Below are 24,198 nucleotides of genomic sequence, written 5' to 3'. Positions count from 1 at the left end.
TTAAACGGAACCTTTACACTTTACGTATTGTGAGTCAACACCCACAGTACACATTGTGTGAACTTTACACATTGTTAGTTAAGCATATTCAACTGCAAGGGTGTCTAAATAATTTAAAATATTAATAATAATTTTGCACTATGTTTCAAATTAAATGTACATAACAGCTTTACATCTTAACCGATCAATGTTAAAGTTTAACAATTTTTTTCCATGTCATAATTTCTGTAGCAAGTCAATTTAGCTTTATCAGCACGATTGCACTTAGGCAAAGGACAAACAATATTTACCGCCCCCTTGGCGTACACAATCAATCCGCTATCTGCTATTGAAGCCTCTTTTTGAACTTTTTACTGGTGGTAGGACCTCTTGTGAGTCAGCAGGGGTAGGTACCGCCACCCTGCCTATTTTGTACCGTGAAGCAGTAATGCTTTTCGGTTTGAAGGGCGGGACAGCCGTTGTAACTATACTGAGACCTTAGAACTTATATCTCAAGGTGGGTGGCGCATTTACGTTGTAGGTATCTATGGGCTCCAGTAACCACTTAACATCAGGTGGGCTGTGAGCTCGTCCACCCATCAAAACTATCAATAAATAAAAAGAATTCAGTTTTTCATAAATATCTCGAACATACTTAGTCAGTATAATGTCAAAGACTGAGGTCCAAGCAATGTACGCCACGTGGAGGGAGTAGTCGGTGGAGGGGCTCGTCCAAACTTCAGCCACCCACCCGTACACGCTCGGGACTCCGGTGCCTGTGTTGGAGGTATTTTCGGATGAGAGACATTAGAAGAAAAGGAGGACTTCGGTCTATCTCTTTTCCCTCTTCTTCTCTGGAGGCAACAGAGTCCGAAATAGCCCGGCCTGTTACCCCCATCGACCGGGTATTACCCAGCGATAAAAAAAGGTCCGATCAACGCTCTATACTTCAGTGTATGACTAACTTTGCATCAATATTAATCTAATTTTATGTTCAATCTTTTGTTTTGTGTCAGGTAACAGTATTCACTTTGCATTCCGATAGAGGCACCCGTCACGTGCGGACGTGCCCATCGACCACTCGATCACCCGGTCTTTGTTCGCCCGGCTTTTGTTAGCCCGGCCATTGTTCGCGCGGCCTGTGTTCGTGGTACATCTGCCGACCAAGTGTTTTTTCTGGAAGTTTTTATTTGTTTTGTTTCTTTTTGTTATTTCTGTGTTCGTGGTACATGTGCCGACAAACTGTTTTCCTGGAAGTGTTTATTAGTTTTGTTTCTTTTTGTTATTCCTGTTTTGTTGTGTCTTTGTCCGGTAGTAATCGCGCCGCATCGCCACCTGTGTTCAATAGAACCGCTCAGTTCCGAGAAGTTGGGGCCTCGCCGCAACGCCAGTGTATTCAAAGTCCCGGGGCAGCCCCACCTGGGCACGTATCCATAATGGACGCTGTATTCGCGGAATTTCTCCGGCTTCGCTACCCAAAGCTCACTTCCGAGTTTCAGGCCTTCAAGGCCGATCACACCGCGAGCCCTCTCGTGGACTCCGCCGAGCTCGCTGCTCCTGCGTCGCCTGTACCTGCGTGCATAGCTTCTGCATCGAGCACCGCAGCCTCCGTCGTGCCTGCCGTTCCCGCGTCGCCTATACTGGCGAGTAAAACTGCTGCGTCGTCCGCCGTGGTTACCGTTCCAGCTGTGCGATCATCCGCGGCCTCCGTCGCGCCCTCCAAAACACCTGCTCGTAGGTCACCTGCGCCCGCCTCCTCGTTCTCCGACTCTGACTTGGAGATGGAGGTCGACCTCGCCTCCGCCTCATCGACGGATGGATTTACCCTGGTACAAAAGGGTAAGAAGCGTGCCGCGGAGTCTCGAGCTCCCGCGGCCGCTAAAATTAGCAAAGCCACGAACGCGTCGCGCCCCCGCCCCCAGACTCCCGTTGCGCCTCCAGCCCGTGCCACTCCGTCGCCGCGTCCGGTGGCACAAAATAAAACCCAGACCCCTCCCCCGGTAATCCTTCAAGAGAAGGCAGCTTGGGATCGAGTTTCCCTGGCCTTTAAGGCCAAAAATATTAATTTCACGAATGCCCGTAACCTCGCAAACGGCATCCAAATAAAGGTTCATTCATCTGATGACCATAGGGCCCTCACCTCTTACCTCCGTAAGGAGCGTATAAGCTTCCACACTTATACGCTTCAGAAGGAGCGCGAACTCCGCGTTGTAATACGCGGAATCCCTAAAGAGTTAGATGTAGAGCTCGTAAAAGCCGACCTGTTAGAACAAGGCCTACCAGTGAATTCTGTGCACCGTATGCACACCGGTCGCGGTAGGGAGCCATATAATATGGTTCTAGTCGCTCTCCAGCCTACCCCCGAGGGTAAGAAATCTTTAACACACAGACCGTCTGTAGGCTCTCTGGTATCGCTGTCGAAGCCCCCCACAAAAAAGGCACTCCTAGCCAGTGCCATAACTGTCAATTGTACGGGCACTCTTCCCGTAACTGTCACGCGCGTCCCCGATGCGTCAAATGTTTAGGCGATCACGCCACGGCCCTATGCACTCGCGATCAAAAAACCGCGTCGGAACCGCCTAGCTGCGTCCTGTGTCGAACACAGGGTCACCCCGCAAATTACCGCGGATGCCCCCGAGCCCCGAAAGTAAATCGCCGCGTTGCCCTCCAAAACCGCCTCCGAGCTTCCGGCCCAGACATCAAAGCCTCGGCACCCTCTGCGTCGCAGGCTAAGCCAGCGTTCGTTCCGGCGGCGGTGCCCATTGTCTCGGCCTGGGCGAAACCGCTGCCGTACACGAACACGGCTACAACTCCCTCCTCCGCGATTCGTCCCGCCCCGCGACTCGTCCCTCTCCCGCGACTTGCCCTCCGACCGCGTCCGAAAATCTCGCTTTAGCGATCGACTTCTTTCAGTCGATCAACTTTGAGCGCGTCAACGCTTTGGGCGACGCCATTCGCGCTGCCTCCACTGCACAACACTTTATCGCCGTTGTGCAGGAATACGCCGACGTATACGTGTCATTAAATACGTACGTCCTCCCCTCACTCCGCCGGTAATCAATGGCGTACATAAGTAGAATAAAGCCCCTATCCGTAACGATAGGATTTTTTAACGCTTACGGTCTCGCAAATCAACGTGATCAGGTTTCTGACTTTTTGCGTGACCATCAAATTGATATCTTTTTAGTGCAGGAGACCCTACTTAAGCCCGCGCGCCGTGACCCTAAAATCGCGAACTATAACATGGTCAGGAACGACAGGCTCTCTGCCCGTGGTGGTGGTACCGTCATTTACTATAGAAGAGCCCTGCATTGCGTCCCGCTCGATCCTCCCGCGCTCGCTAATATCGAAGCATCAGTGTGCCGAATCTCACTGACGAGACACGCGCCGATCGTTATCGCGTCCGTTTATCTTCCACCGGATAAGATCGTTCTAAGCAGTGATATCGAGGCGCTGCTCGGTATGGGGAGCTCTGTCATTCTGGCGGGTGACCTAAATTGTAAACACATCAGGTGGAACTCACACACCACAACTCCGAATGGCAGGCGGCTTTACGCGTTAGTCGATGATCTCGCCTACGATATCGTCGCTCCGCTAACCCCGACTCACTACCCGCTAAATATCGCGCATCGCCCGGATATACTCGACATAGCGTTATTAAAAAACGTAACTCTGCGCTTACACTCGATCGAAGTAGTTTCAGAGTTAGATTCAGACCACCGTCCCGTCGTTATGAAGCTCGGTCGCGCTCCCGATTCCGTTCCCGTCACGAGGACTGTGGTGGATTGGCACACGCTGGGCATCAGCCTGGCTGAATCTGATCCACCATCGCTCCCGTTTAACCCGGACTCTACCCCGTCTCCTCAGGATACCGCTGAAGCCATAGACATCTTAACGTCACACATCACCTCGACATTAGATAGGTCATCGAAACAAGTTGTAGCGGAGGACTTCCTTCACCGCTTCAAATTGTCCGACGATATTAGGGAACTCCTTAGAGCTAAGAACGCCTCGATACGCGCCTACGACAGGTATCCTACCGCGGAAAATCGTATTCTAATGCGTGCCCTACAACGCGACGTAAAGTCTCGCATCGCCGAAGTCCGAGACGCCAGATGGTCTGATTTCTTAGAAGGACTCGCGCCCTCCCAAAGGTCTTACTACCGCTTAGCTCGTACTCTCAAATCGGATACGGTAGTAACTATGCCCCCCCTCGTAGGCCCCTCGGGCCGACTCGCGGCGTTCGATGATGACGAAAAAGCAGAGCTGCTGGCCGATACATTGCAAACCCAGTGCACGCCCAGCATTCAATCCGTGGACCCTGTTCATGTAGAATTAGTAGATAGTGAGGTAGAACGCAGAGCCTCCTTGCCACCCTCGGATGCGTTACCACCCGTCACCCCGATGGAAGTTAAAGACTTGATCAAAGACCTACGTCCTCGCAAGGCTCCCGGTTCCGACGGTATATCCAACCGCGTTATTAAACTTCTACTCGTCCAACTCATCGTGGTGTTGGCATCTATTTTCAATGCCGATATGACGAACTGTATCTTTCCCACGGTGTGGAAAGAAGCGAACGTTATCGGCATACATAAACCCGGTAAACCAAAAAATCATCCGACGAGCTACCGCCCGATTAGCCTCCTCATGTCTCTAGGCAAGCTGTATGAGCGTCTGCTCTACAAGCGCTTCAGAGATTTCGTCTCATCCAAGGGCATTCTCATCGATGAACAGTTCGGATTCCGTACAAATCACTCATGCGTTCAACAGGTGCACCGCCTCACGGAGCACATTCTTGTGGGGCTTAATCGACCAAAACCGTTATACACGGGAGCTCTCTTCTTCGACGTCGCAAAAGCGTTCGATAAAGTCTGGCACAACGGTTTGATTTTCAAACTATTCAACATGGGCGTGCCGGATAGTCTCGTGCTCATCGAGGGAACCCGCTCCTACCCGCGACCTCTCACAGCTGGAGTCCCGCAAGGCTCTGTCCTCTCACCCCTCCTATTTAGCTTATTCGTCAACGATATTCCCCGGTCGCCGCCGACCCAGTTAGCCTTATTCGCCGACGACACGACTGTTTACTATTCCAGTAGAAACAAGTCCCTAATCGCGAAGAAGCTTCAGAGCGCAGCCCTAGCCCTAGGACAGTGGTTCCGAAAATGGCGCATAGACATCAACCCAGCGAAAAGTACTGCGGTGCTATTGCAGAGGGGAAGCTCCACACGGATTTCCTCCCGGATTAGTAGGAGGAATCTCACACCCCCGATTACTCTCTTTAGACAACCCATACCCTGGGCCAGGAAGGTCAAGTACCTGGGCGTTACCCTGGATGCATCGATGACATTCCGCCCACATATAAAATCAGTCCGTGACCGTGCCGCGTTTATCCTCGGTAGACTCTACCCTATGATCTGTAAGCGGAGTAAAATGTCCCTTCGGAACAAGGTGACACTTTACAAAACTTGCATAAGGCCCGTCATGACATACGCGAGTGTGGTGTTCGCTCACGTGGCCCGCACACACATAGACATCCTCCAATCTCTACAATCCCGCTTTTGCAGGTTAGCCGTCGGAGCTCCGTGGTTCGTGAGGAACGTTGACCTACACGACGACCTGGGCCTCGAATCTATTCAGATATACATGAAGTCAGCGTCGGAACGGTACTTCGATAAGGCTATGCGTCATGATAATCGCCTTATCGTTGCCGCCGCTGACTACTCCCCGAATCCTGATCACGCAGGAGCCAGTCACCGTCGACGCCCTAGACACGTCCTTACGGATCCATCAGATCCAATAACTTTTGCATTAGACGCCTTCAGCTCTAACACTAGGAGCAGGCTTAGGGACCTCGGTAACCGTACTCGTCGAACTCGACAAAGAGTTCGCCGTGCAACCTAACCCATGAATCAGCTCGCTGAGTTTCTCGCCGGATCTTCTCAGCGGGTCGCGATTCCGATCCGGTAGTAGATTCATTCGCGAAGCAGCTACTCTTGAGCTGTTAGGTCTCCTTCGGAGGCGCTCGGGTAGCTGTTAGCAAATCCCACCCCTCCTGGCTGAGCCTTTGCTCGCCCACCTGTCCTGGTGAAACTTGAAAGGCCTCCGGGCCACCAGTAATCCTTCAATCATAAAAAAAAAAAGTATTAACTTTGCGTTTTAATATAGGCTCCGGTCACCGCTGTACATCAGATATTATTATTTAAATCTTCAAATGTTTGTTCTCATTACGACTTTATTAACCGCACTGTGATTATTTCTACATTAAGCCGAGTTTTGCATGTTTCTTGTTTAAAGATGATCGTTGCAAAAGAAAATTCGGTACAATTATTTGTATTTTTTATCACGTTTTTTTTGCTAAGACAGGCACACTTCCTATCCGGTATTAAGAGGTTATAGGAGCCCATAGACATCAACAACGTAAATGTCGCCGCCTATCTAGGGACATGAGTTCCAACTCTCAGTTCTATAGTGCAACGGCTGCCTCCCCCTTTAAGTGGGAACGCATTACTGCTTCACAGCAGCGATAGCCAGGATGGTGGTATCTGTCTGTGTGGGCAAACATGACGCCATGCCGCCAGTAAAAATAATCTGTAAGCTCATGTATCCATGTTAGCTCATAAAAAAAACTGAAGGTACGTACTTTATAAATTAGAACTTGATTTAGTCACTTCAAAGGCTAAACTTTGAAGCATTCGAGGTGTCTAAAGCTTTTCGTCTGGATTAAAGTCACGTTAGGAGCAAAGTTACATACATAGTTTAATGAGAGAAAATTAAGGTTAGGTGCTTCTCAAATATTCCTTTGAGATAAAGAATTTTAACAAATAGCAAGCGAGTTTTTGTTGTTTGTAACAAAAAGTACCCTCGAAAGTATCAAAATTTGTAAGCCTCTACGAAAGGTCAAAGGATTGAGCATGTAACTGAAAGTCCACTAATTTTCTTTTCCAAATATTCAGTGATAGGCATGATTGGAATTCTTTTGGGACTTACCCTGACATTTCCCTTTTAACGTGATAATCAATGTATATACTTTGTATTTATTTTTTATTGAAAACATTTCATTAATATCTCATATTTAATTAAAACTATTTCTTGACATTTATCTTATCAAGACCGGTAAACCGTGCAAATGGTATTTTATCTACGATTTGGAAAAACCGAACGAAACTCAACTAAGTTTTTCATAAAGACCTTGAAGTATAAATTCAAAGATTGAGGTCGCGGAAGCCAGAATATATAGTTAGAATTGTTCAAGTTTCTTAAGCTAGAAGTTCCAGTTCAGATTGCGGTCAAGCCAACTGTAGACTCGTATTGTTAACGAAATGACATTCTGTATTCGGTACGGTTTCAAAATTAATGTCTTTGTTGTATCAGACGAGACGGAGTTTTGAAACTATTCTAGAGAAAATTAAACGAACCCGTTTTGAAGATCTTACTTGACAATACATCCAAATATATCAGAGGATAAAGGTTACGAGATCTAATCAATTTCATCTACTCATAGATAATCTGTGATTTTTGAAAAGTATACTTACGATCAACCTCTTTTTGTAATACCATGGATTAACGAACTAAATCTATAGACATCGCAACTTGAATTATACTGCCCCCACTCTACCACATAAAGTATTATGTCCAGCAGCGGACTGCTATAGGCTAACGACGATGATGATTTTATATCTTCATGATGAAAGTTGTACTATTCGTCGTATTTCTCTGTGATGATGTTATTTCGGCCGTCTGGTGTAGTAGTAAGTGACATGGTCACTACACAAGGGGGTCGCGGGTTCGAATCCCGCCAATGGAGGATATTTGTATGATAAATATAAAATGTCTTTTCCAGAGTTATGGATGTATATTAAATATATGTATGTGTATAAATGTGTATAATAAAAATCTTACATTTATTTCCGTTATCTGGTACCTGCAACACACGTTCTTTACGAACTTAGCACAGGACCAGTTAACGTGGCGTGATTGTTAGTAAATATTTATTATTATTTATTTATTGTTTCTTCATGATGGAAATTGTACTATTCGCCGTACAAGCCGTACCTATTCATCAGACAGTTAAGAACATAATCTCATTACTAGAGTCTGTAGACAAAGCATCACGATCACCTTACGATAATAGATCAAATATTCAATTGTAATGGCTGTTTCAATTTTGTGAAACAAAACGCTTGGTTACACAAACAACCTAGGTATTGAATCTATCCGCATGATCTGGTAACATGCTCAACTTCGATATTTAGATTTCTCCTTAGTAATTATTATAAACGACAAACTTTGTGAGAAATTATGGATGTTTGTTATTCTTTCAAGTAAAAATCATGCAACGGATTTTGATAAAACTTAATAGCCTGTATATCAGAATTGCACGTAAGTTTTGTAATAGTATAAAGATATGTACCGCGCCAGATCTTCAAAGAAGTTAATGTTGTTCCTACAATATGGGAGAGTCACAGCTTTGTGTGAACGGGTTGCTCTAATAAAATATTAATTAGTATGTAAAGCTACAAAATAGGATAGGAAACTGCCACAGCAGACGGTAGGGCGGATATTTTCTAATTAACAGTCAAAGAGACTTTTGTCGCTAAGACAAGTTTTAAGGTTTATAAGTTAAGGCTAACTATAGCAGCTCAATATGGACATTTTGAGGAAACTAACTAATCTAACTGTTCCTTAAGTTATTTTTGCCGAAAAGCATTTGTGTATTTGGACGGTGGCGTACTTTTTTAGTATGGTTGACATCATTTACATTATAAATACGCGTAGACATATATAAACTAAAATCTTACCTATTTTGACATGAAGCAATGTAATGTACTACGATTATAGCTTGATTGAAGGATATAGATGAAAATTAATTAATACCTCAACTTATTTATTTATTTAATATATTTTGTACACACAGCTGTTAGAAAAAACACGACAATAAGGATACAGAGTACAAGGGCACTAATTATTTCATGTTGAAATCTCTTCCAGTAGGCCCGCAAAAGGAAAGAAGAATTAGGAACACAAACCTATTGCACACAGTGCTTACTGCAGTACTCAACTTAGTGCTTCGGTAATTGATTAACACAATTTAAGGTGCGAGTTAAAAGTCTTTAACATAAAAAATGCTTCTAATATTTCTGGCAGATCAGATCTTGGAGATCTGGCAGGTAATATTTCTGAGAGATCTGGAAGTGTCACTTAAACAAAATGTATCTGTAGTATTTACAACAAGTTATGAAGTTTACTCAATAAGTATTTTATTTGTTGACTAGATATTCTTTCAACTGCAAACTTTTAGCGGCCAACAGCTTACATTCACTTATTTGTACCTGGCAAAAGAATTATCATACTTCAGGGGCTACGTTCTTGGGTTTTCTATTAAGAAACGTCGCTAAAACATTTTCAATTACTCTCAGAATGTATGTCTGTGAGATTAAACTTCCTCTTACATATTTTTCGTATTATTAAGTAAAGGAATAGGCAAAAAGGTTGTTTGTTCTGTCAAAGACAAATAATTCTCGGGGTTTTTGTTCCAAGAATTTCCTCATTGTTTTTTTTCTCTTTGAATGGAAAATTCTGTTCTCAATAGCATTGTTTCTATGAGAGGTTATTGCCTTAAACGTTATTCCTCATGACAACGATCATTTTTATACACTTAGTTGTTATTAATAATACTAAAAAACATTAGTATTGTTGTTGGTTTAAGATATCACCACCACCACAACCTTCGTTCTGTGGGTGTCATAAAAAGCGACCCAGAGATTTACCGGAGAACGGACAGCAGCGTATTCTGAATATTGTCGTAACTCTTACGTATTGTGATCAAAAACCGGAATTTATCGGTTATGGGGTGTTTTGTGATACCGCAGTGATGGGCATGCTGCCTATTTCTGTTGTTCAATGACACGTTCAGTGTATAGGGTGGGGCAGTTGCTATTCTATGTAATTCACACTTCGACCCCATCTTTAACGATTGTTGCTATTAACGATATCTATGAACCCACTGGTCGATCTATGAGCCCACTTAAACCAATTTAAATCAGAAAAAATTGAGTAACGGTTGGCGGGAGCTTGGTTTTTCCCTGGTGTTGCTGACATTCATGACCTTCGGTGAACGCCCTGTGGTGAGTCGTACAGTCTTCAGCCAACATTAGCAATAAAAAAAAAACTATTCGGAAATTAAATTTGGAATTCTGAATGATAAGTTATTAGTAACAAATCTTCAATGATATCGTAAGAGAAATCTTACGTCTTAATCTTACCAAAATACGACTAGGCCATTAATAATTATAATTTTCTATTTTTTATTAATATATAAGTGATTAATGATTAACTATTGTTCCAGATACGAAGAGGTATCTCAGTTATAAAATAGAACTGAGTAAAAAAATTCGTTAAGAAGGTCAAACGACACACTGCACCGATGAGGCTTGTGAATCATGAGTACTTGGTGTTGCATCGCGATCATGATGTCCACTATCAGTACCGGCGTCCTTTCACCAGCACCTCAGAAGACCGAAGTTCATGAGGCCTACGGTATGTTTCCAATTGACATCACCTAAAATTATAATTTTATATATAAGTGTTATATTGACATCACCTAAAATTATATAATATAAGTTACTATTGAAAATGGTCTTTCGGATACATCGTTTTATTCGCTGACTACCTTGATATTGGTGTAGTAGTATATTTTATTATTACCGTAAATGAGTTAAAGTATTGGGTGGCTTATAAAATCATGAGCGGCGTCGCTCTGAAACATTAATTATTGTATTAAAAGCTGTCCTATCTTTCATAACGCAACGCGTGAAAGCATCGCGGCAGTCTCTCATCACTCTTTACATAATTTTCCGATAAAGTAAATAGCAGCTATTATTTATTTAATTACCGAGAACTAAATACTCAATTTTTTACTTCTATAATTTGGAAATTGGGGTCATCGTTTTGCATTTGGAAAACCACAACTTATTTCTCCTTCCATGCACTTTTCTGATAAGGACATATTTCAATATCATTATTCTCTTGAAACAGATAGTTTCGTTGTTGATAACAAATATAATATTTCAAGGCTTTTTACCACGATGATTTTTAGGTCAATGCAAACTCTATCTGTGATCTTCATATGGCGCTTGCAACAGCACCTAAAAACAAAATTCGAGTAAGAACCCTTTAGTATTAAGAGTTATACTCATCAATCTTCTTGTTTCAGACCGCCAATATTGGTACACCCAAGCACAGGAAACATTACAGAAACGCCTTCAATACTCGACTGACAAAAAACCAGTAGCCAAGTAAGCTACATATCCTTCAAGTTAAAATAATTTTAAAATTTGTAAAAATAAGTAACTAAAAAATAAATTCAATTGAACTATGTAGTTCAATATTTTCTTCAGTTTTTGCGAGTCGTAGTCATAATTAAAGCTTACGATTTAATCTCGCGTGTTTATTGTCATTGTATTCAACGATCCGAATATTTTACAGTTTTAATAGTCACGGACGACTATGCAGAAATACGTAAGAGTAGTTTTAATTTTGAAATTCTTTACCTTAAAGTTTTTAATTGGCTTGGTCGGATTTTAAGATAATTCATAGCTAATGTATAGTAATGAAACAATTTAAATATGCTCAATTCAAAAGACCTTCAATTTTCTGTGGGTTCGCGATCCTATGTAAATAGAAATGATAATTTAAAAATTTTGTGTAACAGAAACGTGATCCTTGTGGTTGGCGACGGTATGAGCCTTACAACAGCTACTGCCGCGAGGATACTTCGGGGGCAACGGAGGGGGCAATCTGGCGAAGATACTGATTTAGTGTGGGATACTTTCCCCTCGGTAGCTTTAGCTAAAGTAAGGCCTTCTTTAAATTAGTCCATTTTATATTGAAAATACCGAGTCCTTGAATATTTCTGTAGTAATCTCGGAACCATATTGTTTTTTTTTTTTAAATCTACATATTAATTTTTTCCGGGGATTTGTTCCGAAACGGTAAAAATATGTACCTATATAATAAATTTCTGAACAAAAATGAAAGAAAACATTCAGTCTTATAGTTTCGGGTACATTTTTAAAGCAAATTTATTGTTGCACAAAATTACATAATCCGTTAGCAAAATAAACAATAAAGTTAAACCTTTGCATTTGAACAATAATTTTATTTGTAAACAAATTACTGTTCATAACTATTCATGAAAGTATTTAATAAAACTTTTTTAATCGGAGTCAATATTTAAAAATATAATAAATTAAAGATGACACTAACTTGTAAGCTGTTTTATTAAATTTAAATTTGTGATTTTTAACCAGACATCTTCATCTGCATAACACGAGGTCATTAACCGTCAAACGTGTGCCGATTGTTTTTTTTTCACATAACGTTTTTGCACTATCACATTTTCATGTATAAAAAATTTATGATCTCGATTATTTATTGATACTGTATTAGAATATAGCGCTATTTTATTGGAATAGGTTGCCTTGCATCCACAATAATCATTGAATTTTTAATATATAGCCATATACTTTTAAATTCGATCGATATATATTTTCGATATTATTGTTCGGTTTATTAGAAGATTGTTAATCAACGTTATAATTGGATTCGATATTTCTTATCAAATTAACATTTTAAAACTATCTAATATAGGTACAATTATAAAATTATGTTTTTCGTTATCGTTCGTGAGGCTTAATTTGAGATTAAGAGACTTTTATGTTGTCAATGATTTTAGACTTTATTTTTTGAAGACTATTAATTACTTTAAATAAAGAATTACAAAAATACGCTTGAATACCAATCTAAAATGAAAATGCTTTTTTTTTATCTCGATGATTTTTGTTATCGGTTCTTGACATAATAATGTATGCAAATTTTCTAGTTCATTGGACGTCTTAAAATACGTGAACATGACGATGGAAGATAAACAAAAATCAATATAGGCTAATATTAAAATATTTCATTTGCTTTTTATAGAAACTTGATCCACTAGACTGGTATTATTGGTTTACACACACAGTACATTGGGTTGGTGTATTGCTTAGATGGGTGGACGAGCTCACAGCCCAACTGGTGTTAAGTGGTTACTGGAGCCCATAGACATAGCCACCCACCTTCAGACCTTCACCCTTACAAGTCTCAGTATGGTTACAACAGCTGCCCCACCCTTCAAACCGAAACGCATTACTGCTTCACGGCAGAAATAGCCGGGGTGGCGGTACCTACCCGCGCGGACTCACAAGAGGTTCTACCACCAGTAATTACGCAAATTATAATTTAGCGGGTGTTGATTTTTAATACACGATGCTATTCCTTCACTGCTATTCCTGGAAGTCAATCGTGAACATTTGTTATGTACGTATTTCATTAGAAAAATTGGTACCCGCCTGCGGGATTTGAACACCGTTGCATCGCTAGATACGAATGCACCGGATCTCTTATCCTTTAGGCCACGACGACGTTTTAATCGAATATGCAATTTAGAAAAGGGCACATCTCTGAAAATGTAAAATGTTCAGGAAACGAAAAAAAACTGATTATTTTCTAAAGCAGTGTAAAATTTAAAATATTAACTTTGAGATATATTTTAGTGTTAATTAGCAATTAAAAATTACTGAAATTATTATAAAATGAGTGTAGGTAAGCCTCAAAACTACATGTATATGAAAAAACGTATTTGACAAAATATGCGACATGTGCCCTTTTCGAAATTGCATATTCAATTAGTAATACAATAATTTATTCTTGTTCAGACATACAACATAGACGCACAGACGGGCGAGTCGTCGGCTTGTGCGACAGCGCTGCTGTGCGGTGTTAAGGCGCGATATGAAACACTTGGATTAGATGCTGGCGGTCGTTTTAACAACTGCGCTTCAACTATACATTCAAAGGTGCCTTCTCTCGTTGACTGGGCCCATGAGGCTGGTAAGACTAAAATTTTTTATATCTTAATTATTTTTTAATAGCAATAATTTATTATAGAAATCACGGTGCACCTGATAGCAAAGGCTACAAGAGAAAAGCCAAAGCAAATTCAGTTGCGCGCAATATCACACATAATTAAGTTCAGAATCGATTTAGTGGTCATCCTGTTTTTTTTTATTGCTTAGGTGGGTGAACGAGATCACAGCCCACCTGGTGTCAAGTGGTTACTGGAGCCCATAGACATCTACATCGTAAATGTTCAACCCACCCTGAGATATAAGTTCTAAGGTCTCAGTATAGTTACAACGGCTGCCCCGGCCTTCAAACCGAAACGCATTACTGCTTCACGGCAGAAATAGGCAGGGCGGTGGTACTAATTCATGCGGACTTACAATAGGTCCTAACACCAGTATACTGCATCACGTGTCCCCGTTTCGAATCTCAGACGGATCCTGTATATTTATTAAAAAATGTACTTGCTCTTATATCGTAATTCTGTTACTTGTACCTATAATACGAGAGAAAATCCTACCTCAGGGTCACTGAATGCCTCGTTATCAGTAATAAATAAAATGTGATACATATCTATACTTTTTTTTGGGATTCATAATAATAATACCCTGTTAGAGAGTGATAATTGACCAAAGGATTTTTTTTTCAAGTGGGGATTTCACTCTCACTTTTATATATTCATTACTTTACTACCAATTGGGAGGCATTTCAATAAAACCTTTCAGCCAATATGGTTCAGTTGCGATGTTAACGTTACTCGGGCTATCAGCATGAAATTATATGTAGTGAATACGTAAAACATAATTTATCTATTTAGAATAAAGTTATACAAGAACCATAAACTTCTAAATTCTGTTATCATTTCAATTAATACTTTAATATGTTGCTCTGTAAAAATAAAGAATTTTACTTTATTTGTTTCAAATTCATACATGACTACTCCTATTACTACTACTACGCTCAACTGTAAAAACAAATAAATGACATTTAAAGTTTTTATTTTATAGTAAATTAGTCTAAAGTACGAGTATATAGAAATTAAATTGTACTTCATACAATAATCTACACTAATCCAAACTACTTTTAAAAAATCGCAAGCGCGGCAACATTGTAAGTCATCGTGGCCTGCGAGATAAGACGCCCGGTGCATTCGTATCTAACAGCCTGGCCACGGGACATTCGCCGATACGAATATTCGCGCGGTGCGAACGGCGAAGCGTCTAACGACTAAAATAAGAGCATAGAAATGTACCTAACAAGCCACGCGCACGGGCGACCGGCGAAGCGACCGGCGAAATGTACCGAGCGAATCGCGCGATGCGGCGGGCGAGCAAAACAAATGCATGAATACGGACGGCGCGAGCCACGGAGTCGAGCGGTAGTCGCGGCGAATAGTACAGTGATTAAATGAGTTTAGTTGTTTTCGCCGCGAAAAATTAAAACCGAATTTTTTATATTTTTTATTTATTTTTTATTTTATATTTTTAAAGTCGTCGTGGCCTAACGGACGGATAAATTCTGTTATCATTTCAATTAATACTTTAATATGTTGCTCTGTAAAAATAAAGAATTTTACTTTATTTGTTTCAAATTCATACATGACTACTCCTATTACTACTACTACGCTCAACTGTAAAAACAAATAAATGACATTTAAAGTTTTTATTTTATAGTAAATTAGTCTAAAGTACGAGTATATAGAAATTAAATTGTACTTCATACAATAATCTACACTAATCCAAACTACTTTTAAAAAATCGCAAGCGCGGCAACATTGTAAGTCATCGTGGCCTGCGAGATAAGACGCCCGGTGCATTCGTATCTAACAGCCTGGCCACGGGACATTCGCCGATACGAATATTCGCGCGGTGCGAACGGCGAAGCGTCTAACGACTAAAATAAGAGCATAGAAATGTACCTAACAAGCCACGCGCACGGGCGACCGGCGAAGCGACCGGCGAAATGTACCGAGCGAATCGCGCGATGCGGCGGGCGAGCAAAACAAATGCATGAATACGGACGGCGCGAGCCACGGAGTCGAGCGGTAGTCGCGGCGAATAGTACAGTGATTAAATGAGTTTAGTTGTTTTCGCCGCGAAAAATTAAAACCGAAATTTTTATATTTTTTATTTATTTTTTATTTTATATTTTTAAAGTCGTCGTGGCCTAACGGACGTCCGGTGCAATCGTGTTGAGCGATGCACCGGTGTTCGAATATCAGGCGGGTACCAATTTTTGTAATGAAATACGTACTCAACAAATGTTCACGATTGATTTCCACGGTAAAGGAATAACATCGTGTAATAAAAATGAAATCCTCAAAATTATAATTTGCGTAATTACTGGTGGTAGGACCTCTTGTGAGTCCACACGGGTGGGTACTACCACCCTGCCTATTTCTGCCGTGAAGTAGTAATGCGTTTCGGTTTGAAGGGTGAGGCAGCCATTATAACTATACTTGAGACCTTAGAACTTATATCTCAAGGTGGGTGGCGCATTTACGTTGTGGATGTCTATGGGCCAGTAACCACTTAACACAAGGTGGGCTGTGAGCTCGTCCACCCATCTAAGCAATAAAAAAAAATATAGCTGAAATACTAGCTAGACCAGCTATTTGGAAGTCTAGCCACCCAAAGTATTTCTCGTACTTCTTGTGGAATTCTCCATCTATAGGTACACTCCGATTCTTATTCAAATCATGTACTTCACAATCTTTTCCAAATAATAGGTCCTGAACCAAAAAACTATTAATTTGTAAGCAATATCGAGATAATTTCGATATAGACATTTCGCTGTCGGACTTCCTTACTAGTCGCGGCGGCGAACGTGAGTACCCGTGGCCTGCAAACGGTGCTGCGCGAATGGTCGCCTCGTCCACCGCTTCGCTGTTCGCACCGCCGATCCCCGTGGCCAGGCCGTAACGTTACGACTGTGTCAGTGTTCGAATGCTGCAGGCACGTTCCAATTTTTCACATGAAATACAAAACCTAAAAAAAATGAACTTTCATGATGAAGTAATAACGCCGTGTAATAAAAATCAAACCCGCCAAAATTATAATTTGCGCCCTCAAAGGTAGGTACCATCATCTTGCCTATTGCGGCCGTAAAGCTAATACGTTTCGGTTTGAAAGATGGGGTAGACGTTGAACTGAACTGAAATACTGAGACTTATAACTCATGTCTCAAGGTTGGTGATGGCATTTACGTTGTCAATGTCTATGGGCTCCGTTGACCATATAACGCAGCGGTCGGGGAACTGGGGTAAATTACCCCAAATGGGGTAAAATGAAATTTTGGGGGGTCAAAATGAAACTTTTGTGAGTAAAAAGTATATATTGAAGTGAAACTTCTTTAGAATCGTTGTGATTTCAAACTCGATGAAACGAAATGTAATGAAACGAAAAAAAAATGTTTTTTTTCAAAATTATCATGGGGGCTATAATATGAAAGACGCTAAAAAGAAGCAATTTCGTTTTTTTTTTGTTTTGTTCTTCGCCATGGGGTAATATCAACATACACAAAAATATTTTGGGGTAATAATTAAAAAAGTTCCCCGACCGCTGATATAACGGCAGGTAGGTCGTCTGGACATCAGTTGGAGAGGCCTATGTTCAGCAGTGGACAGCAGACAGGCCGTGATGATGACGATGAGGTCGTGAGCACGACCACCCATTATATCAATAAAAAATAAATAAAAATAAGTCCAATTCCTTTACAGATAAATAAAAATTAAAACGTACACGTCTGAGTTGCGTAAAAACGAACTAAAAAATACGGATAGTGTATGAGCCCCACAGCTTATAATCTCAAACCGATGCTGCATCTGACGAAACGTTCATAAAACCATATCGGCTTTTTCGGTTGAATGCAAATTCTTTACTGTTCGCTCTCACACTAAATCGTGACTGACATTTGTGAGTGCGTTGTTTATAAAATTCATGCTGTAACAAAATCGAGGTAAATATTATTGTTTTCGAGTAGTTTCATGAAATACGTATATTTTTTGTTCGTGAGTAAGGGTTATTGTGTTACATAAATAAGTTTCCTGACGGTTTTCGCTGGGGAGATGGAATAAGGGTAAGATTGCAAAGACATGAGGATCTTTTAGTATATTTTGTACTCGGAAAGATTTTCTCAGATTTCTGGTTTTATCGTAAGGTTAGTGACGGTATTTTTGTTCTAAAGTATCGATTTCTCTCATTTAAACATTTAAATCTAAATACATAAATATTATCTCCTTGAAAATTATGAATGAGTTTGACGGACATGAATGAAGCGTTGATAGTGATGACAAAACAAAGAGCAAAGAAAGCACGTTACGTATAAAATAAGTATTTCACTTAAGAACAACAATCACTCAGAAAGCCAATTTTCTGTATCGAAAAATAAGGTCAAAGTAGGCGTTTATCTTTGGCGTTGTTCCTAAAATAGTTTGTTTTTTAAGCAATGAATGTGGGCCGCGTTCAAGCCTCATCACTCTTCACGGTTCTATGGTTTAAGTAATCACTTACACGCTCGCTAACTTCCCGGGCACTTTGCACATTCAGCCAAAATGTCTATGTTTTTTACCGGTTATTGTAGGCTAGATTTTCTACGAATTACTGCTATTTATGTATGGCATTATTATTATTTTATTTAAATAGAAAACAAAAGCTTTAAGCTATTGCATAGCTTTTATCGCGGGCTTTGGGCGCGGCGACCGAATCAAGATATTCCGTAAGGAAAATAAAACCTAACATCCCCCACTCTCTACTCGTCTACCATGTAGCTCGCTTTCAACAAATTCACACGTCACGCTTGTGTAGTGTTTGTGCATAAGCGCGCAGCGTGACGTAGATTGCATGCGCATCAGGAAAAGTCTGCCCATCTCTCTGTCGCGCGGTCTAGCTTATGAGTGTGAAGGGGACAGATAATGTTTTGCCTTTGTTAATGTTTAGAAATATAGCGTGGTCTTATTTTATTATTGTTTTAATATTAAATTATTATTGTAGAATTATAATTGCACAAGTTGATAAAAAATGCTAACTTTACCGCAGCAGTCCCCGAGTGCCACACGTGTTTTTTTGTTTTGGTATTGGTATTGGCCGATGAATTCACAGAAATCCTTGGCAAAAGTAATAATAGAAGCCAACAGACATCACAAAGTGAACGTTAAGTTTGAGATATAAGTAAAGATCAAACTATAATACACAGCTACCATAGACATACAACAACCAGTAATCTATTCTTAAAATCAGAACACTGGTGCTGTGGTATCTATCCTTGCGGGCTCATTATACCGTCGTATACTACCACTAGTAAATGCCGATTGGTGACCGTAGTTTGTTAGTATACCTACAAATAGAATGATACTCTCTATTGCTCCGGTGACGCACTTAGTCCCATTTTACAACACTCATCGGAGGAGACGGTGTGGTAACTTTCTGGGTCGACACCACACATCGAACTTAAACCGTAAGTTACAAATAAACCTTAGTAATAAAATATGATAATAGGAACTCAAAAGTATGGCTTTGCCAGAACATTCCCTTTTACTACTGCATCATGTTGGCTTTCTGTTTATAGCTCTGTGGATGAAAAGGCATACGGTTTCATATCGATGCCTTTATTTTATGGTTTTGGCACCGACCCCTTTCAGCGTGAGATTTGCAGACGTTTCAAAGCTCTTCTTGCTCACACTCTCTGTTTATGAGATTCGTGAGAGTGAGATGAGCAATAAATTTTAGTACGAACTGTAGGTACTGACCCCGTTGAGATAGATTAGGTAATCCTAGTGAAGGTTAATGCAGAAATAAACCAAATGATTTATTAGATCGTTTACTGTCTTATTATGTTCGGTAGAGAGATTGCTAGATATTGTGTTAAAGAAACATAAATACTGCTTTTCCAGAGTAAAACATTTTTTATGTGGGGCGCAGACTATAAAGTGTAATTGAATATCAGTTTTAAGCTCTTGAAATTAAAGACAAAGTTCCAGTGATCGCTATGGCCAGCAAAGTCATGGAAGCACAAGATTGTAATCGGCTTATAAACCGGGACTAAAAGTACGGCGCAGTTTAGTTCGAATGAAAAACGTTTAGTAATAATATTTGATCTCCTTTGATTATTAGGGTTCGAATGAATTCCATTTACTTAATTTACACCGTAACTGCTATTTTTTTCTAACAATAAACTAACGTTGACAAAAACTTTGGTAAAATGTGGAATAAATTTATTTTTATTGCTGTTTCTCGGTCTATTTTGTAATTATTTATGTATGTTGGCTTGAGGGTAGATATTATCTTGTTGAACACCAAGTAAAACGATGTCACTTTAACACTTGTCCAACTTTAACCAGTACGTACAACAGTCACTGAATCACACAATGTAACAACGATATAGTAAGTGCACCGGGCAAATGCAGTCGAACGAATGTTCATTTCAAGGCACGTTCCGCCTTTTTATACTAGCCGGCGCAGCTGGCTTATGAGTCACTTCTGTTGCAGCTGTTGTTTACGAGTGGAACGACACGGCCGGCGCACCTGGCTTGTGTGAGTCACTCCTATTGCACGTGCTATATAACATAAATATCGTTAACGCCGTCACGGCCATACTGACGTGCGCTCGTCCTCGTGCGCGCATTCTTATGGTATGTCTGTGAACAACAAACGTGTTCGTTCATCCTGACATTAACGGATGCAACTTAAAACGTGGTCTATGATATTAACAATCTAGTACGGTTCGGTTCGCATAATTCTTCAGAAAATCCTATACTGGCTATAAATACTGACTGCTTACATACCTGGGCCAGTTCATTTAAAACTCTTCAGGAATGTAAGTATGTCCCTTTTCACTAAAATCGGAATTGTTATCCCTTCAGTTTTTCGAACTGGACCGGATAATGCTAGACCGGATCGCAATCCCTGTAGCTAATTGTTGTGGCTAGTCCGGATGAAAATCCCTATAGCCAAGCCATTGGACCGGACAGACCCTTCAATGACTTCACACTTTTTTTTTCTTTTTTTTTTTTTTTTTTCTTTGCTAGTCCGGATCAACATCCCTTTAGCCAAGTCGTTGGACCGGATACACCCTTCAACGACCTACATTTTTTTTTTCTTTTTTTTTTTTTTTGCTAGTCCGGATCAACATCCCTTTAGCCAAGTCGTTGGACCGGATACACCCTTCAACGAGCTACATTTTTTTTTTTCTTTTTTTTTTTTCTTTTTTTTTTTGCTAGTCCGGATTAACATCTCTCTAGCCACATACAATTCTCTTTTTTTTTTCTTCTTTTTTTTTTTTTAATCTGCATGTACGGTATCTTTTGTTAAAACATTTCTTAAACCAGAACATTTATACGGAATTTCTTCCGAAATAGTGCGAGACCGACCATCGTTTTCTACATTTCCAACACCTGCACCTGAGGTGCCTGAAGTTACAGACATTGTATCACTACCCACAGACTATGTTTGCTGTATCGCTATTTGCGGACAAAAATGTCGCTTCTATTGTCAGTGATAGAGTCGTCATCATTAAGATCAGTTTCATGAACAAGATTAATTAACCCATCTGTGTACGCCGTCACGTCATCGTCACTATAATTTTCAGAAATTTCTAGTAGGCCTGACGGGCCTCGAGGTATTTCACGTAAGTTTTCATGGGGAAATTTGTACACTCTATTAGAACTATTTACATGTCTCAATTTATACCTATCGTTTTCCATAACTGCAGTAATGTTGAAGGGACCTTTACATTTTCGGTCAACTTACGAAAACAAAATCCCCAGCGGAAAAAAGTTTGACTTTAGCTTTGCCTCGACTAAACCAAGGGATTATCACTCTGTTGAAACTTTAGATATTTCAAGTGAACTACCCTGAACGGTAAACATCTATTCTATTGGAGTAAACCCTGTTACTTGACAACGTGTACTATTAAGGGCGAGTTGAATATCCCCTAACTGCTCTTGCCATGATTGGTCCGAGTTACTTTCAGATCAAAGAGTGACTTGTTCATGAAACCTCTTACCATTGAATAAATTACTATGGCTTTGTTTTATAAGACTACATTCTGACCCTCAATGGAACATAAAGGGGAAGCCAAAACCACTTATCTGTAACACACTGAAGCTCTGTAACACACTGAAGCTCTGGAACACACGTTGACGTCTCTGGTTGCACCTGCCACAGCACCTGGAGCAGTGTCGTTTTTCTTCTTGTAGCGCATGGAACACCCAGAAGCTACATGACTCGCATCACCGCACACGTAACAGCTGACTTGCAGGCGAGAGCCGGGCGCCCACGGATGAGGAGGTTGTTCAGGTTTTGCTGGAATATCGAAAAAAGTTTGAGAGCAGTATCTGTCGCAACACCCTTCGGCACGATGCCCAGGTTTTCCGCAGAAATGGCAGCTTCCACGGAAAAAAACTTCGAGAGCGTTTTGGTTTTTTATCAGGATCTTCGTTTTTTCTTTTGAGGGTAAAGCCACGTAATGTGTGAAATAGACGATTTTTTGTGGTAATAACGACAGAGTTCAATTCCCGACGGATTCTTTCATCACACTGCGACAGTATTGATATAACAAATCCGGTGGCTATTTGTTCTGGCACATTATCGTCGGGAATCTTCTTTATAAGTTGCCATAGCCGGATACCGGCTTCAGCTGGTCCTTTTTTGCTTTCCATTTCAAATTTAATAACCAGGTCGAAGTGGTCTTGCATCATTAGATAATTTTGTCAGCATCTCTTTAATAGTAGACCAGGATATCTTACCAGGCTGTATTTTTGTGAGGCAAGTAGCAGCTCGAGCCTTAAGCGAATGTGTGAGAGTCAAAATTAAATCGACACCATCCAATACTTCAACTACTTTAAACGGCCCTTTAAACTTCGTATCTAATTTCGTTTGATTATGCTCTTCGTATTAATGTGTGGACGAGCTCACAACCCACCTTGTGTTAAGTGGTTACCATAGACATCCACAGCGTAAACGCACCACACACCTTGAGATAGAAGTTCTAAGGTCTCAGTATAGTTACAACCGCTGCCCCACCCTTCAAACCGAAATACACCACTGCTTCACGGTAGAAATAGGCAGGGTGATGGTACCCGTGTGGTCGATGGCACTATACGGAGCACCCGTCTGGTGCCACGTCCTTACCCACGAGAACGTCGCCGCGCTGCGACGCCGGCAGCGCGCGATCGCAGTCAGAGTTATTCAATGATACCTCACAGTCTCCTACGAGGCGGCGCGCTCTAGCGCAAGTGCAGCCGGAGCACGGGGGCTCCAATATCGGCAGTCCGTGCTGGAGGCGTGGTCTCGTCGTTTGGCAGACCCGTCGGCCGGCCTCCGTACCGTCGAGGCGATCTGCCCGGTTCTCGCGGACTGGGTGGGCCGCGACCGCGGAAGTCTCACCTCCGGCTACCTGTGCAGACTCACAAGACATTTTACCACCATGCAAACTTCTTACCGCAACAAATCTTACCAGCCACCACGCAAACTACAATTTTACGGGTTCCACCTCTCTTACACGATGTTACTCCCACACTGAGGAAGCCAACCGCGAACACTTGTCAAGCACGCACAAGCACGCACTTCACCGGAAAAACCTGCATCCGCCAGCGGAACCGGAACACCGCCGCATCGCCAGACGAACGGACCGGACGTCTTATCTTACAGGTCACGACGACTTCAGATGTGTCAATTTTTCTTCCCCACGGAAACTTGCTTGCTTTCTTGTTTGCTTGCTTGCTGGAGCCCGAAGTCATCGAACGTGTAGTGTTATTGGTATTGAATCGAGTAGATTCTAAAATTTCAGCGACAATTCACAGTCTCATGTCCTGGTTTACTGTACTAGTGCCATGTAACTCTAACAGTAGTCATTGGCTTAAAAACGATTCGTGTCGGAACTACCCACTCGTCATGACAGATCCATTATTGCGATCGAAGTTTCACTTGAGATTTGCACTTGCCTTAATTTCTTGCAATAGCTTGTTACGTGTTGTATTTCCGTTAGTAAATGCCATGTGATGAAGTCGACAGTCAAACTGGGCAACATGAGCCAGAACGTAAGATGTGACGATTTCTTCGTGGCTCAGATCTTCCATCGAGGTAACAGAGACGTTATTACACGACTTACGTATGCTGCATTCACGCTCTTGTGGCGTACCACTACTAGTATTCTGATCTGCATCATGTTTTTTTTTTGCTGTACTTCGAACATGTTCAACACGTCACGTGAGTTCTGATCTCACTTCTGATGTTGGCTTGAGGGTAGATATTATCTTGTTGAACACCAAGTAAAACGATGTCA

General features: G+C 41.2%; 2 protein-coding genes across 4 annotated transcripts in view; one reads left to right on the top strand and one right to left on the bottom strand.

Annotated features, from left to right (window-relative positions):
- LOC114245602 (alkaline phosphatase) overlaps positions 1 to 24,198 on the top strand; it is a 63,797-nt gene that overhangs the window by 15,677 nt on the left and 23,922 nt on the right. For both annotated transcript variants that reach the window (XM_089737555.1, XM_028177832.2), the window contains exons 2-5: positions 10,325 to 10,515; positions 11,192 to 11,273; positions 11,690 to 11,831; positions 13,731 to 13,905. In XM_089737555.1, coding sequence (XP_089593681.1) covers positions 10,419 to 10,515; positions 11,192 to 11,273; positions 11,690 to 11,831; positions 13,731 to 13,905 — 496 coding nt within the window. In that variant the 5' untranslated portion in view covers positions 10,325 to 10,418. The remainder of the gene's footprint in view (positions 1 to 10,324; positions 10,516 to 11,191; positions 11,274 to 11,689; positions 11,832 to 13,730; positions 13,906 to 24,198) is intronic.
- On the bottom strand, positions 20,762 to 24,129 carry LOC149500170 (uncharacterized). 2 transcript variants are annotated; one of them, XR_016325226.1, is made up of 2 exons: positions 22,661 to 24,129; positions 20,762 to 22,217 (listed from the first exon to the last, which is right to left on the bottom strand). XR_016325226.1 is itself a non-coding variant. In XM_089737556.1 (2 exons), the coding sequence occupies exons 1-2, from the start codon at positions 23,329 to 23,331 to the stop codon at positions 22,131 to 22,133; spliced, it is 306 nt and encodes a 101-aa protein (XP_089593682.1). In that variant the 5' UTR covers positions 23,332 to 24,129; the 3' UTR covers positions 20,762 to 22,130. The 2 variants fall into 2 exon arrangements, 1 of the variants encoding a protein (XP_089593682.1); XM_089737556.1 differs by having other exon boundaries at positions 23,113 to 24,129.

The sequence above is a fragment of the Bombyx mandarina genome, chromosome 23 (genome assembly GCF_030267445.1).
Source record: "Bombyx mandarina strain Sakado chromosome 23, ASM3026744v2".
NCBI lineage: Eukaryota > Metazoa > Arthropoda > Insecta > Lepidoptera > Bombycidae > Bombyx > Bombyx mandarina.
Note: the sequence above shows the minus strand (reverse complement) of the source record. Positions and strands in the feature narration are given on the sequence as shown.

Excerpts from the sequence above, each read along its gene's own strand:
- LOC149500170 (XM_089737556.1), bottom strand. The coding sequence starts at position 23,331 with ATGTCTTGTGAGTCTGCACAGGTAGCCGGAGGTGAGACTTCCGCGGTC. Across the intron at positions 22,218-23,112 it reads GCCTCGTAGGAGACTGTGAG|CAAAACCTGAACAACCTCCT; the intron begins GTATCATTGAAT and ends TCGATATTCCAG.